We start from the raw sequence: 14,972 nt of genomic DNA on the forward strand, positions 1-14,972 counted from the left end.
AGACTGAGGAATAAAAAACTGAATCAACCTCTCATAGAATACTGCAAACAGGAAAATGTGAACGTGCTGCAAACAGGAAAATGTGAACGTGCTGCAACCAGACAATTTGACGTCAGAAACTTGTTCAACTGTTCTTTCGACAATGATACCGTTAAAAGTGATTTGTTAAAGACCATCAATTACCATTTCAACATGTAGTGACAATGCAACGTTAATAGAATTTGATTACGCAGCGTCATTTGCGAGACAGATCTACGACCGCAACGTCAAATGCTAATCAAATTGGTGAATGCCATTTTGCACAGTTTATGTCATAAATGTTTCCCATTTACTGAACTCCCAAAGAATTGACTACAGAAAAACATTCAAAGCCTTAAAGTTTCAACCGCATAACAAAACCCATTGTAATGGGTGGAACAACGGTAAAATAAGAAAGTGAAAAACAGAACACAAAACGTGCCGAAAAGAATTGGTTGACCTTTCTGATAATCATTTTGGCGTTTGTTACATGCAGCCATTGCTTCTGACGGTTACACGTTCATTGGAAAGGGGAAAACCAGGGTTTTAGTGTATAGCACAATAATTTAATTTTGGATGAAACGCGTCTTCTGATTGACTGGCGTTATTTTGTTATCAGCCCATAGACATAATTTAGTCATGTGACCGTGACGTCACCAACGTTTTTTCGAGGTTTAAAGTGATGCGTTTCTAAAGTCGGTCAGTATACTTGAAAGCTGTGTTTCATTTGGGTGTTAAAGCGTTGACGTAAGCACTTTCTGGTGTGGAAATATATGACGTTACTCATTAAATATTTAAAGATGATCTTCATTTTAACAGCCAAATTATAAAACTATAAATATCATTCAATAATTATAATCTTTATATACATGATCATGAAATATATAAACTTCCCCTTGTGGTTAATTCTAATAATTCGCATTTGACTCGAAATTACCACTTGCGACCGAACTAAAAAAGACAACTCCATGGCCGAACAACGAATTGGATAACTCGTTTAATCAATTCGGACACCATTTTATATTCAAATACGGCGATTAGTTATATACATACATCTAGTCATGTGTGTTTGGTTGGAAACGAAACACATCGCTTTAAAAAATAACGTGTTATAGTTTAAAAGTACATCGGGGAGGTGGTAACAAATACCTCGAATAAAATTGATTTGATTCGTTTAATTTTCATAGAATATGACAAAATATTTACTTTTGCCCCTTGACGAAAATATAAAAATTTAAAAATACACAGTTTATGGGAAAAATGTCATTGGATATATAGGAGTTTGACAAACATTCATTTTGATCATTGAGAAGCTTAATATAACATCTCCTTAAAAACAAAAAACCCGTAATTTAAACGTTCAGCTGATTTCTGCAGAGTTATCTCCCTGTATTGTTATGCAACACCTTAACTGTTCGTGAGAGTATATACTAAACCTGCAAATAGTTGTGGCAATCATTTTAATACATGAAAGAAATTGTAAATATGTGTCACGATTTCGGGCCGTCGTATAACTCATCCAGTTAGATGACCTGACGACTTTAATTTGTCTTCGTGTTCAGAACTCCAATAATCCAGATCAAACGCTATAATATATTATTTATATGAATACATAAAATTAGATATTTGCATGAATGGACGTGGTCTTCAATGAAACAAATGCATATTAGGTGACAGAGGTAGTTCATAAATACCAATTACACATTGGACAGTTCGGTGATTAAACATTGGACAGTTCGGTGATTAAACATTGGACAGTTCGGTGATTAAACATTGGCCGTTCGGTGATTAAACATTGGACCGTTCGGTGATTAAACATTGGACAGTTCGGTGAATAAACATTAGACTGTTCGGTGACCTTTAGTTGATTCTACGTCATTTGGTCTCTGTAGGTCAGTAGTCTAATTTGCAACCATAACATTTCTTTTCCTTTTTATATCGTTTTTATTTTCCGATGTAAAGTATAGGGTTTTAATTAGGTAGCATTTTCAATATCATTTAAAAACAGGTTTTCATTTTCGTTTACATTAATTTGTACTTTCAACATCTCCAGAAATCAACTTCATACACTAATATGTGTAAAACTGTTATATGTCTTTGGTGTGTTTATGTATCTTAAATGACAAGTGCATATGTGTTGCTAACATAAATTGTGTGTATGTAGCTTAAATAAAAAGTATCTGTATGCAGTTAAACGAAAAATGCGTGTATGAAGGTAAACGGAAGACAATTTGCTTCTAATCACAGACGCTACATAGCTTCAGTCGATAGTCACGCCATCTTAACAGCATCACTTATCACCAGTAAGCTGAGATTGGCTGCTTTATGATGTTGACAAGATTCTATTGGCTAGAATGAATTTTTGAATTGGGAACACGTCAGGAAAGGGACATAGCCGACTGTGCAAGGGCTGTATAGCCAGTCAAGGTTATTAAAAACTTCCATGTCGATAGGGAAAGTAATTGATTGACCGTTTGGGTATTTAAAATACGTTAGATTAATATCATGTTAATATTGAGAATCCATTATTGTTATGTCAGCGATTATAGTAAAAACTTATATTCTTCTATGATAATTTTGTATTCTTGTCTTTCGTTTTTGCTAATTAAATATGCCTTTCTGTGTTTCTCACTTGCATGTGACGTGGCTCTTTATTTATACATCCTGTCATTGTGTTATTTTGTCAAAGTAAATGATGGTTTTATAGTGATTAAGATATTAACACAACGTTGACTGCTGTACCCCCTTTTTTATGCCCCACCTACGATAGTAGAGGGGCATTATGTTTTCTGGTCTGTGCGTCCGTTCGTCCGTCTGTCTGTCCGTCCGTTCGTTCGTCCGTCTGTCCCGCTTCAGGTTAAAGTTTTTGGTCAAGGTATTTTTTGATGAAGTTGAAGTCCAATCAACTTGAAACTTGGTACACATGTTCCTTATGATATTATCTTTCTAATTTTAATGCCTTATTATAATTTTTTTTTATCGAATTTCATGGTCCATTGAACATGGAAAATGATAGTGCGAGTGGGGCATTCGTGTACTTTGGACACATTCTTGTTTAAAAATATTTTTACATATTATTTCTGTGTGTTTTGTTCACACATCTTTGTCAATATAAATCAATTAATATGACTGTCATACAAGTGAGAGTTTAGCTAGGTTCAAAACCAGGTTTAACCAATCGTGCTCTACGTAAGAGAATGCCTGTACCAAGTCAGGCATATGACAGTTGTTGTCCATTCGTTTGGTGTGGATGGGTTTTTGATTTTGCCACTTGAATCGGGACTTACCAGTTTTGAATTTTCCTCAGAGTTCAGTATGTTTTTGATTTAAATGCCTGATACATTTCAGTAATATTACATATTTCCTTTGCATAATCTACTACACAATTATTTTTATATTACCATTAATGTCATTCTAACCATGAATCACAAAAACAAAAACTAACGTCAATTCTATGATACTGAAGAGGAATCCATACATTTCTGGAAAGGCTTTCTTTTCAATTTGAAGTCAGTTGTTGTTTTCGAGTTTTAGAAGATATTCACATACATGTCTAGTTTTGCATTCAAAATAGGTGTATTTATAATCATTTTTCATTTTATTTGTCTGTATAAAGACAAGTCATTTTAATTGTTCCAGTATTTATTTCTTAGTTTTTATAAATCACTTCATTTTGTACACACAAGCAATGCAATACACTCTTGACTAAAACCAATATTGGAATTATTTCAACAGAAACCTTATTTGAACGTTATTCTAATGTTTCTCAAGTTTATAAACAAAAGACCATGATTGATTAATAACATGAATGAAAGAGGTTTTGTAACGGCTTTATTGATTGGTTAAGAAATGGCAAACCTCGATTTATTTACAGTCCTTTACAGACTAAACAAACATGGCCAGATTTGTAACAAATATTATATCCAATAAAAGGGCAGTAATGTTTACATTTCTCTCGAAGAGGGAACCGGAGATTTAATGTCAAATTCTAATTGGAAATCAGATCACTACTTTCATGTTAGTTAAACACTTTAAAAATCAAATATAGTTTCATAAAATTTTATCAATAATTTATCCAGTAATTAGAAAGTGTTAGGATGCAATTATATTATTTGAATTATATTTCAAACACATATTTATGGTCCAGTTTGTAACTGAGAAAAATGTTGATTAATATATCTGCATAGACATATGTGTTATTGATGTCCATTACGGTATATTGACCACCAGATGGGATATGTGGTGTTAGGTTCGGGGCTGTTACATGTAGCATGAATTTGTTGTCGTGTCATTAACATATAACTATAATTTTAACCGTAGTTGCGTCTTGTAAAACCTCTTGAAAGTATCTGTTTGTGAGGAGAAAATAGTTGTTGGGACTTGCCGTATAAATTATTTCCTTTGGTTTTTAACCACGTTTTCCGACGGAAATCCGGTTATTGATTAGGAATATAATACGGGTACGGCACCCGTTGTATCCGTGCAACAATTTATGATTCTTGATTATCTGGAAATGGCATGTTAACTCATTTCCGTGTAATAAATTGAAAACTATTTTACCATCCTTTTCAAATTTTGACATGTACATCCGATTTCATACGAAAAATGTCGCACATCTATTCCCTTGAAATGGACACTTGTTGGAACTGAATCTTGCATTTCATTGCAGACAAAAAATTAAGACATAAGTATATATTGAGTGCTTCAAAGCACATTTTTTATTTGGTGTTTCTATGAAAGATTTTGGAAACAATGGTTACTTCAGGTTGTACACAAGGGGAAAAAAAGTTACACTTTGATTGGTTTACTTCCGGTGATGGATAATACTATCTTATATGATATGAAATGTCAGTTGAAATGTCGTATTGGTAATGACAAACATGTATCCATGCCAAATATTTTGTTATATGAAAAAAAAGACAAACTCTGCGCATTGTGTGCGTAAACATAAAAAATAATAAAGATTGATTAGGGTGGAAGCAATACTCCTGAAGTTCAATACTGAAGGGGTTTCCTTATGCCGTCTAAGTTTTGTATGGCCTTTATTTGCGCTAACAAGGAACGAACATAATAAATGCAATGTATACCAGCTTACTGTCATTTTTTCTATGTTGTTGTACTAGCTTTTGTATTGTTGCTTTAAACATTTAGATACAATCAATATGAAAAAAAAGAGATATGGTATGATTGCCAAAAAAGACAACTTTCCACCAGAGTTCAGATAAAGTGGATGTAAGAAATTATAAGCAATCAAGCGGCCTTCAACAGTGACAAATCATAGCGAGTCGGCTAGTAAAGACATTGACATAGAAAATACGGAATAATACAAACAAGAAAACTAACGACCTAATAGTTATCAAAAGTACCAGGATTATAATTTAGAACGTTAGACGCGCGTTTTGTCTACATAAGACTCATCAGTGACGCTCATATTAATTCACAACAAAAAAAATATATAGGAAAAACAAATATGACAGAATTGATTCAACAGCTACCACTGAACTACAGGCTCCTGACTTGCCATGGGGCAGGCACATAAAGGAGGTTTTGAGTGGAGGTAAATAATTAAATGAAAAAATGTGTAGATATGCTATATTTGTTCCATACACACAGCTGTTATATGTTACGTGTACTATGTGACAAACCAAACGAAAAGAGGCAGTACTTTTGTTGCTGTTGTTTATCTGAAAGAGAAAATCACTGATAAGTGCATGTTAATTATCTGTGACAATTTATTTCCTTACAATTCAGACCTGTGTAATTTTTTCAGATTTGATTGAAATGCTCCATGCTTTTAGAACTCGTTGAACTGCTTATAGTTGTATCGTTTGGAAATATAAATGCCACACATATCATTTTTACGACAATCCAAAGCAATTCAACCAGTTCTGATTGAATAAAAAGTTCATAAAAAACATAAGACCCCGCCCGCTTCCGCATTCTTTGCCCTTAACAGTTAATTTTGCAAGTCATAAATGTATGTAATGGTAATGAAAAGAATTGAAAAAGAGAAAAGCTTTTAAAAGTTTAATTTCATTCGTTCAAAATTATGCAATGTACATGTAATTACCATTTTCGTATTTTTATTCACACTGTATTGAACAATGTAAAAGATAGTGGCTGGCATTTAGTATTTAATTACTTCCCTTAGATTTACTGGTTATCATTTGTAACACAATTATTTGCATGACATTTATGAACGGTAGCCTAAGCGTAAACGTTGGCATTTCCTGTTAGAGGGAGTAAATTGTAAAGGTCTTTTTGCGCACTTGAATATCAAATGAGTAAATTATCTGGTTTTCAATTTACTATAGGAGTCTTCCTACCACAGTTTGTTGCCTAGAACACCAGTCTTTTTTTTACGGACTTGAATATCAAATAAGTATATTACCTGGTTTTACATTTGTTATATAGGAGCCAAACAACACCATTTTGTTTCCCAGAAAACAAGTCTTCTTTTTACGCACTTGAATATCAAATAAGCCAATTACCAGGTTATGACATGAAAAAACTCATAAATTGCGTATATGGTACAGCAATCCAAGCACTTCGTATTTTATAGAAATGTAATCTGGTTTTTTCTTGTATTTACAGTATCAAAGTCCTTACACAGACGATCCATACCAGACTCAGTTTATATAAATCTGGTTTCCGCCTTGTGTATAGAAGATGACGGCTCAGTTCGGGATGCATGTTTACAAAGTAAGTACAATTGACTATCGCTATTTTAAAATTCCCGTTATCTGAAAGTAAAATGGAGGACACAATTGATAGAGGTACATGTATAGCACATCTAATATTCATATCTCATTAAGTATGGCTTGTTTGAACCTGTCAGTCTGGTTTCTTTTGTTTGTGCTTTTTATAGTTCCAATGAGTCAAGCCCTTTATTACTGATTTCACATTGTGTTCCTACGTACATTGTGCTGTTACACAACTTTCCCAAGATAATAGAGGGTTGGATGTCCGAATGCATTTTTGACAACACCACATTCTGCAACTGCCAGTCGTCCCAAGTCATAAGCTAATAATTCAGTGGTTGCCGAATGTTGTTGTGTACCATATTTGTTTTTCATTTATTGTTTTCTACAGAAATATTTTCGTTTGAAATTTGTCATGTCGGCTACAACCTGCTCTGTTGTTTTGTTCTTAATTGATGACGTGTGCTAAGATCTGCATCATTTAGTCTAAGATGAATAGTTGTCTCACTGGCAATTATTCATGTATATATGTACCACTATTTTTTCTGCATAATTACCATTAATGTTGGTCCATGACGTAAATGTACCTTTGCCTATCTCAAACCAAGACTGGGTCTGTACAAACTTTTTAAGTTATTGCTTTATTTCATCATGTTATTTTGCATTTGTATTATAGACTTACGACGATAACAAAACTAGAGTGTTTTGATGCTTTAAGTGGCCTTTACGTGTACAAATTAACATTTAACCTTTCGGACTTCATACAGTTGTAAATAGTAGATCAAGTGCAAAAGTACATTAAAAACTCCTGAAAAAATACCGTTTAAACCATATCAATCATTCAAGGATATTTTTATTATTCATTAGACCAATTACCAGAAAACACATGAAGTATGAACTTTCGAGGACTATTTGAACTTTTTTGAAGTCTTAAATGTGGTTCAATGTATATTTGTTTAAAACTTATTTTACATCATAGGTTTCTTGCATGTATAACAAAGAAACACAAAGATCAGAGAGAAATTGATTTCATAATTTTATCATTAATTGCTAATTAATTGATATTTCATGTAAAGTAGCCCTAACTTTGATTCAACACGAATTGTGCAAATAGTATTATCTTTGGTAATTGTGCAGATACGTAACCTTTTGTGTTCATGTTTGAGTTGCTGCTTTTTATTTATTACGGTGGGGTTAAACATGTCTTTAAGCACCCAACCCTCCCCTAACCTGGGACAGTGGTTCAAACATTACAAGACTCAACCCTCCCCTAAACTGGGACAGTGGTTCAAACATTACCAGAATCAACCCTCCCATAGCCTTGGACAGTGGTTCAAACATTACCAGACTCAACCCTCCCTTAACCTGGGACAGTGGTTCAAACATTACCAGACTCAACCCTCCCCTAAACTGGGACGGTGGTATAAACATTACCAGAATCAACCCTCCATTAACCTGGGACAGTGGTTAAAACATTACCAGACTCAACCCTCCCTTAACCTGGGACAGTGGTTCAAACATTACCAGAATCAACCCTCCCCTAAACTGGGACAGTGGTTCAAACATTACCAGACTCAACTCTCCCCTAACCTGGGACAGTGTTTTAAACATTTCCAAACTCAACCCTCCCCTCACCTGGGACAGTGATTCAAATATTTCCAGACTCCACCCTCCCTTAACCTGGGACAATGGTTCAAACATTACCAGACTCAACCCTTTCTTAACCTGGGACAGTAGTTCAAACATTACCATATTCAACCCTTCCCTAACATGGGACAGTGTTTCAAACATTACAAGACTCAATCCTCCCTTAACCTGGGACAGTGGTTCAAACGTTACCAGACTCAACCCTCCCCTAACCTGGGACTTTGGTTCAAACATTACCAGACTCAAATCTTTCCTAACCTGGGACAGTGGTTCAAACATTACTAGACTCAACCCTCCCTTAACCTGTGACAGTGGTTCGAACATTACCCGACTATAGAGAACTCAACCCTCCCTTAACTTGGGACAGTGGTTCAAACATTACCAGACTCAACCCTTTCCTAACCTGGGACAGTGGTTCAAATATTACCAGACTCAACCCTCCCTTAACCTGGGACAGTGGTTGAAACATTACCAGATTAAAGAGCATTCAACCTTCCCCTAACCTGGGACAGTGGTTCAAACATTACCAGACTCAACCCTCCCTTAACCTTGGACAGTGGTTCAACCATTACCAGACTATAGAGCTCTCCACCCTCCCTTAACATGGACAGTGGTTCATACATTACAAGACTATAGTTAGGTAGTTATAGAGAACTCAACACTTCTTTAAGATAATTTCCGCATAAAATAGAATTTTATTTAATTCGTTATTTAAAGTTTTATATGACTTGAAACTGCAAGACGTTTTCCAATACAATAGCGAACTTCTGGCGTGTTAATTGTTTTTTGGCGGAAGTGTGGGTGTTTAGTCAAAATTGAGTATGAATATTATAAAAGTTATTATACTAATATTGAAAACATGAGGCTACAAAAATGATGTATTCGACTACCAGCCGGAACGGTGATGACGTTAATTTCAAGAAAGCACAATATTTATATTTTTTTACAAGCATTGATCGCGCCTTTGTTCCGGATAACTGATGTCATTCCAGCAAATTTGTATTTTATTTTGTCCTAATAAATTTATTAAAAAGCAGGAAACGTTTTCATTATCTATTATAAAAAAACCAGATATTGCTTATTTAAATACAACATCGATTTTAAGTGTTGAAAAGACAAAGTCGAAACGTCCAAACAAAATGTTGCTCTTATTTAAATGTCAATTAAAATCGCTTTCTGCATTCTATTTTACCTTTTAGTTGAAGGGCTTATTTTTTTTTAATTTTCAGCTTCCGTTAAATAACAAAATTATTCCAATAATCGATTTTTAATTCACTTATAATTAATCTAAAATCAAAAATTGCCAAGGGCTTATGTTGAAAGTATTTGATAAGAGAGTGAGAGAGAAAAACTAACCCAACAAAATGAGAGTATTTGATAAGAGAGTGAAAAAAAACCAACAAAATAAAAGTTTTTAATAAGAGAGAGAGAGACAAAATAACATTATATCAAAAATTGTTATCCGAAGACGTTTACTACAGTAAGATAATCGTGATAATTTCAGTTAAAAGTTAAAATGAGAAGTTAAATCAAATTTCCGTTTTGCTGTCAAAAAAATCTAAATTTGACATAATTTGATTCAGTCTCTACTGGAAATGAGGAATGTGTCAAAGGGACACCAACCCGACCATAGAGTAGCAAACAGCCGAAGGCCACAATGCGTCTTCTATGCAGCGAGAAACTCCCGCACCCGGAGGCGTGCTTCAGCTGGCCACTAAACAAATATGTTACTAGTTCAGTGATAATTGGCGTCATACAAAACTCCGAATTATACATAAGAAACTAAAATTAAAAATCTAACAAGACTGTAACAGAGGCCTGAATTGGGACAGGCGGAAAAATGCTGCGGGGTTAAATATGTTTTTTTTTATATATCAGTCTATGTAACATATGAGATCTGTGTTTGATTCCCCATTAGTGGCAGTATTCCACACCCCTTAACTAGATTCCTCTAATGACAAGCAACTTTTGTCCCTGTTTTCAAATTATGTCCATGTCGTCTTTTTTTGTCATTCATCATCTGTGTATATGAAATTTCAAGTTTTTTTATTGTGTGTTTTCCTTCTACGAAATATGGTATAGATTAACAGAAGGCAAGACTATGTACACGCAAAACCGGTTAAACCAAATGTATGCCTGTCGAATTGTTTGATATTTTGTTTGAACGTCCATCTTTAAGGAGTTGGTCGCTTTTAGCATGTGACATGTACTATAAACAGTTTAACTGTTAAACTCTGTTTTATTCTAAATTCCGTTATACTTTTTGTGTACTGTACAATTTTGTAAAACTTTGTGATTTCTATTTTCAGATTTATCATCGAGTTTAATAGACGCAATTTATAGTAATGTGAATGAAGACAAGTAAGTCGTAGCTCATCGTTTCTAATGCATTATGGGTAATATTTGAAAAGTGTTCACAAAAAGATGTGGTGAATGTTTAAAAACGTTCCAAATACTAGAAAGAAGTAGAATATAAAAGATACCGAACTCATAGAAAAATTCAATACAGAAATTTCCAAATCAAACGACAAAACTTAAAGCTGAAACACAACAAGTTAATGCTTACTTTACAAGAGCAGCCTGGACTTTTTTTTTTAAATATATTGATTATGAATCTTCGCCATTTTGTATTTGTCTGCATTTATAAGACCACAGCTGACTAATTTAGGGACACAACTAATCATTGTTATTAGCGACTCACGTTCTTTTAAACTATGACAACATTAAAATAAGTAATACAGACCGAACCCGTATGATTCCCTGCTGGTGGACGTTTCGTCCTCGAGGATATCACCAGCCCAGTAGTCAGCACTTCAGTGTTAACATGAATATCAATTTATATGTGGTCATTTTTATAAATTTACTGTTTACAAGAGTATAATATTTTCGAAATACTAAGGATTTTCTGATCCAAGGCATAGATTACCTTAGCTGTATTTGGCACAACCTTTTGGAAATTATGGGTCCTCAATACTCTTCAACTTTGTATATGTTTGGCTTTACAACTTTTTTTTTATCTGAGCGCCACTGATGATGCTTATGTAGACAAAACGCGCGTCTGGCGTAATAAATCATAATCCTGGTACCTTTGATAGCTATTTCCCACCTAATGGCTTTGAACATCGAGCAAAACATTCACAAAATAGTTAGATATGAAAAGTTTCGACATGACAAAATGTGTAACAATACAAACAAAACAAGCGGTATAATCAATGGCAAAACAATGTACGACAAACGAACATGACAGCCAGCAGTCAACACTGTTGGCAAGCTGATAACTTATGACATACAAATACATAATTTGTAAGCTTAAAGAATTTTGATTTTTTAACCGCCTAGCCTTCCATTCAAAGCTTAGATTGGGACTACAGGACCTCTTTTATTAAGAACATACGAGAAAATCATTCCGCTCTCTAAAATTCATGGCTTCCTTTTGGGCTTTTTTCAACTTTATATTTCGAATCATTATCAATCTTCTATACTTTTTCTTATACCTACATAGTAAGATTTGGACAAACGTGCATGCTGCATACTCAAAAATAAGCATGAAACCTTAATTTTTTTTGAATTTGCATCATTTTGTAATTGTTTGCATTTATAAGACCACACATGTTTAAAATAGAGACACTACCAATCATTGTTGTAAGCGACTATTAATGCACGAATGCCCCTCACGTTCAGTCAAACAATGACAACACTAAAATAAGTAATTTAGACCGAACCTGTAAATGTTTTAATAGCGATTTTTTATCCGTTTCCTTTAAGATTAAATGATATATAAATTACATGAGTTTTTCACAAGGGAAATTGTCTCGTAGTCTTTGATTAATCGCTCGCTAATAAATCTGATTGCTTTATCAATGGATCAGTTAACATAGATGATAAACATGCAATAAAAACGTAAGTAAATTGTTGGTTAATTTTACGTGCTGTTGACTGGGGATTTAACAATGACTAGGAATCTATTAACCTGGGTCCAATTAAGACATATCAACGGGAGGTTATAAAATCAAGTGATGTATATTTGATTTACACGCTACATGTACGTACTAACGGGAAAAATAAAAACAAATAAAACAATGACTGTATTATGCTATTATAAGACAACTATCCACTATCATGCAATTGGCGTGGATGTAAGTTACTATGTTTCTCACAATATGGCTCTAAACAATGAACGCATCAAAATAACTTGGTTGGGTAAAGTTTTTAATATCGCTTAGCCTCCCAATTAAAGCTCACGTTGCATTATATGAGTCCTTTAATTACAAATATATAAGAAACTCATTCTGTTCTTAAAATTTTCTGGGTTATGTTTTGACGAGTTTTCATCTCCGACTATTAATGTCCTTGGATAACATTGTATTTGTGTCCTTAGGTGGTAGACTTATTGGTGGCGAACATCACACAATTCATTGACGTACTCCAATATACTGATTGCCAATGAAAACGCAACACTTTTGTTTTTTAAAAAAATCTTATAATTTTTATTTTATTTATATGAGAACTGTGTACAGTTGGTTTAAAATGACTTTTAAGACAATTGACGAAATCTTTACGGTTGAGTGATTTTTGGAACACATTCGAAGTAAGGATTATTTTGAACGAACATAAACCGAGTTCATCGCTTTTCAACATACGCACCATTTTCACGATTTTGTCATTTAAAGCTTGGCTAATGTCATGAATTTTCCCACCCTTATTTTAGGGAAACTGCAATAAACATCTGAGTAAATCATAAGACTGTCTGACAACCAGCGACATGCAGTTTTGGGCATGATCCAATGAAGCCTTTCCCTGCATTCAATTACGAGAAGACTGAAGTTGTAGCCTCTACAATAACCCAAATCATCCACATATTCAACCAAAATGTATCAATTAATGATAAGCGACATCTCGGGTACAAAAAGCAAGAAACTCTCAGTCAGACCGATACATTTGGTCTTAAACATATTCGATATTGACTCTGATGGGTGTACAAAGGTCACGAGAGTTCAATGGTGGTCACAGTAGATCCTTTGGAGTAATTTCAGTAAAGCACCATTTGTGCAGAAATTGTAAAAGAGCACTAAAGTCTTTCCTTGGTGACATCTAAACGGCCGTAAGACGTAAATATCGAATTATGTAGACCAAAAATCATTCATTGTGTACCAAAAACCGTCGGTGGCGGTTACATAGACATTTGGCACCCATCTTGGCTAAAAATCATGTGTTTCGCCCGATTTTGGTCCGACCGAGCAAATTTCGCATCAGGTTGGACATGGTTTAGACGATGAAAACCACCTCCAATATCGTAAAGTCAGATTGAGTCTGATATGCGGGACAAGTGGAACAACATTCCTGGAGATCACATCAAACGTCCGGGATGATAAATTCCACGGCGCTGTCGAGATTGCGCTGCACAACGGTGTTGTAACATGTTTTGTTAGGACTGTAAGTTGATGATTCGACATTGAATGTTTCGTTTAACCTATAGCGTCTAAAAGATGACAATAAAACATCTTTGTTTGATATCGATCTATTGTTAGGATTGTTAATTTTCAAAAACAATTTATCTTGAAAGATTATCATTTCTAATATAAATTTTATTTTTGAAAAACTAAGTGTTGCATTTTCATTAGCACTCAGTATAGATTTTTAACGTACTGCACCTATTTTATTAACGTACTCCACACAGTTTTTGACGTACCCCGACCAGTTCATTGGCGTAGACTCACAGCTAGATTATGCTCACAGCTAGATGATGACTGATGTACCCATATTTTGACTTTTTTTTTATTAATTGTGACTGTTTATTTAACACATCATGTGAATATAACGGAATTTGATGAGACTGTTATTAAAGTGAGAGGGTTAGCGCTATAGAACCAGTTTTAGATTTGGAAATGCCTGTACCAAGTCAGGAATATGACAGTTCTTGTCCATTCGTTTTTGATGCGTTTTGTTATTTGATTTTGCCATGTGATTATGGACTTTCCGAATTGATTTTCCTCTGAGTCCAGTATTTTTGTGATTTTACTTTCTACTATCATCTCCAGTAATAAGTTGTACTGCTTGTATCTCTGGACACATTGAGAAGTTGATTAAATGTTTTGTTTTAGAACAGATTACCTCAGATGAAACATTTATCACTCTTTGTGGATGTCTCGACATAATTTATCGTAGCTCTGTTTAAATTTGTATAGTCGTGATTACATATGTGTCTGTGTAATCCAAAGGAATAATAAGATACAAAATAATGAAATTGCTACTTGATTTAACGCTTATTTTATTTTACAAGACTAATCACCCCACGAGGAGGCTCTTTCATGTAAACACTAATTACATATGTCAATACATGTTAATGTAGCGATTGCCTGATATACTCATGCGTAGACGAATTCCCGTGACCTGTTGTTTACTAGAACGCAATATATTTATTGGACTCCTTTTTTGGGGATTTTGGGTATGGACACAAGTTATTGTCACTGGTTTTATCTCTGTTACCTACAACTTTGTTTACAAATTCTAACGTCTTAGTAACCATACTGTTTTAAAAACAATATTAGCCAAGGTGATAAATTTAAAAACTGTTAAATACATTCATGTTTATTTTTTATTTTGAAA

General features: G+C 34.1%; 1 protein-coding gene across 1 annotated transcript in view; it reads left to right on the forward strand.

The window, feature by feature from the left end:
• Positions 1 to 14,972, forward strand: part of LOC134719825 (uncharacterized) — a 29,919-nt gene that overhangs the window by 13,248 nt on the left and 1,699 nt on the right. Inside the window, exons 2-3 of the mRNA XM_063582776.1 lie at positions 6,613 to 6,720; positions 10,676 to 10,727. Coding sequence (XP_063438846.1) covers positions 6,613 to 6,720; positions 10,676 to 10,727 — 160 coding nt within the window. The remainder of the gene's footprint in view (positions 1 to 6,612; positions 6,721 to 10,675; positions 10,728 to 14,972) is intronic.

This window comes from Mytilus trossulus, chromosome 5, assembly GCF_036588685.1.
Source record: "Mytilus trossulus isolate FHL-02 chromosome 5, PNRI_Mtr1.1.1.hap1, whole genome shotgun sequence".
NCBI lineage: Eukaryota > Metazoa > Mollusca > Bivalvia > Mytilida > Mytilidae > Mytilus > Mytilus trossulus.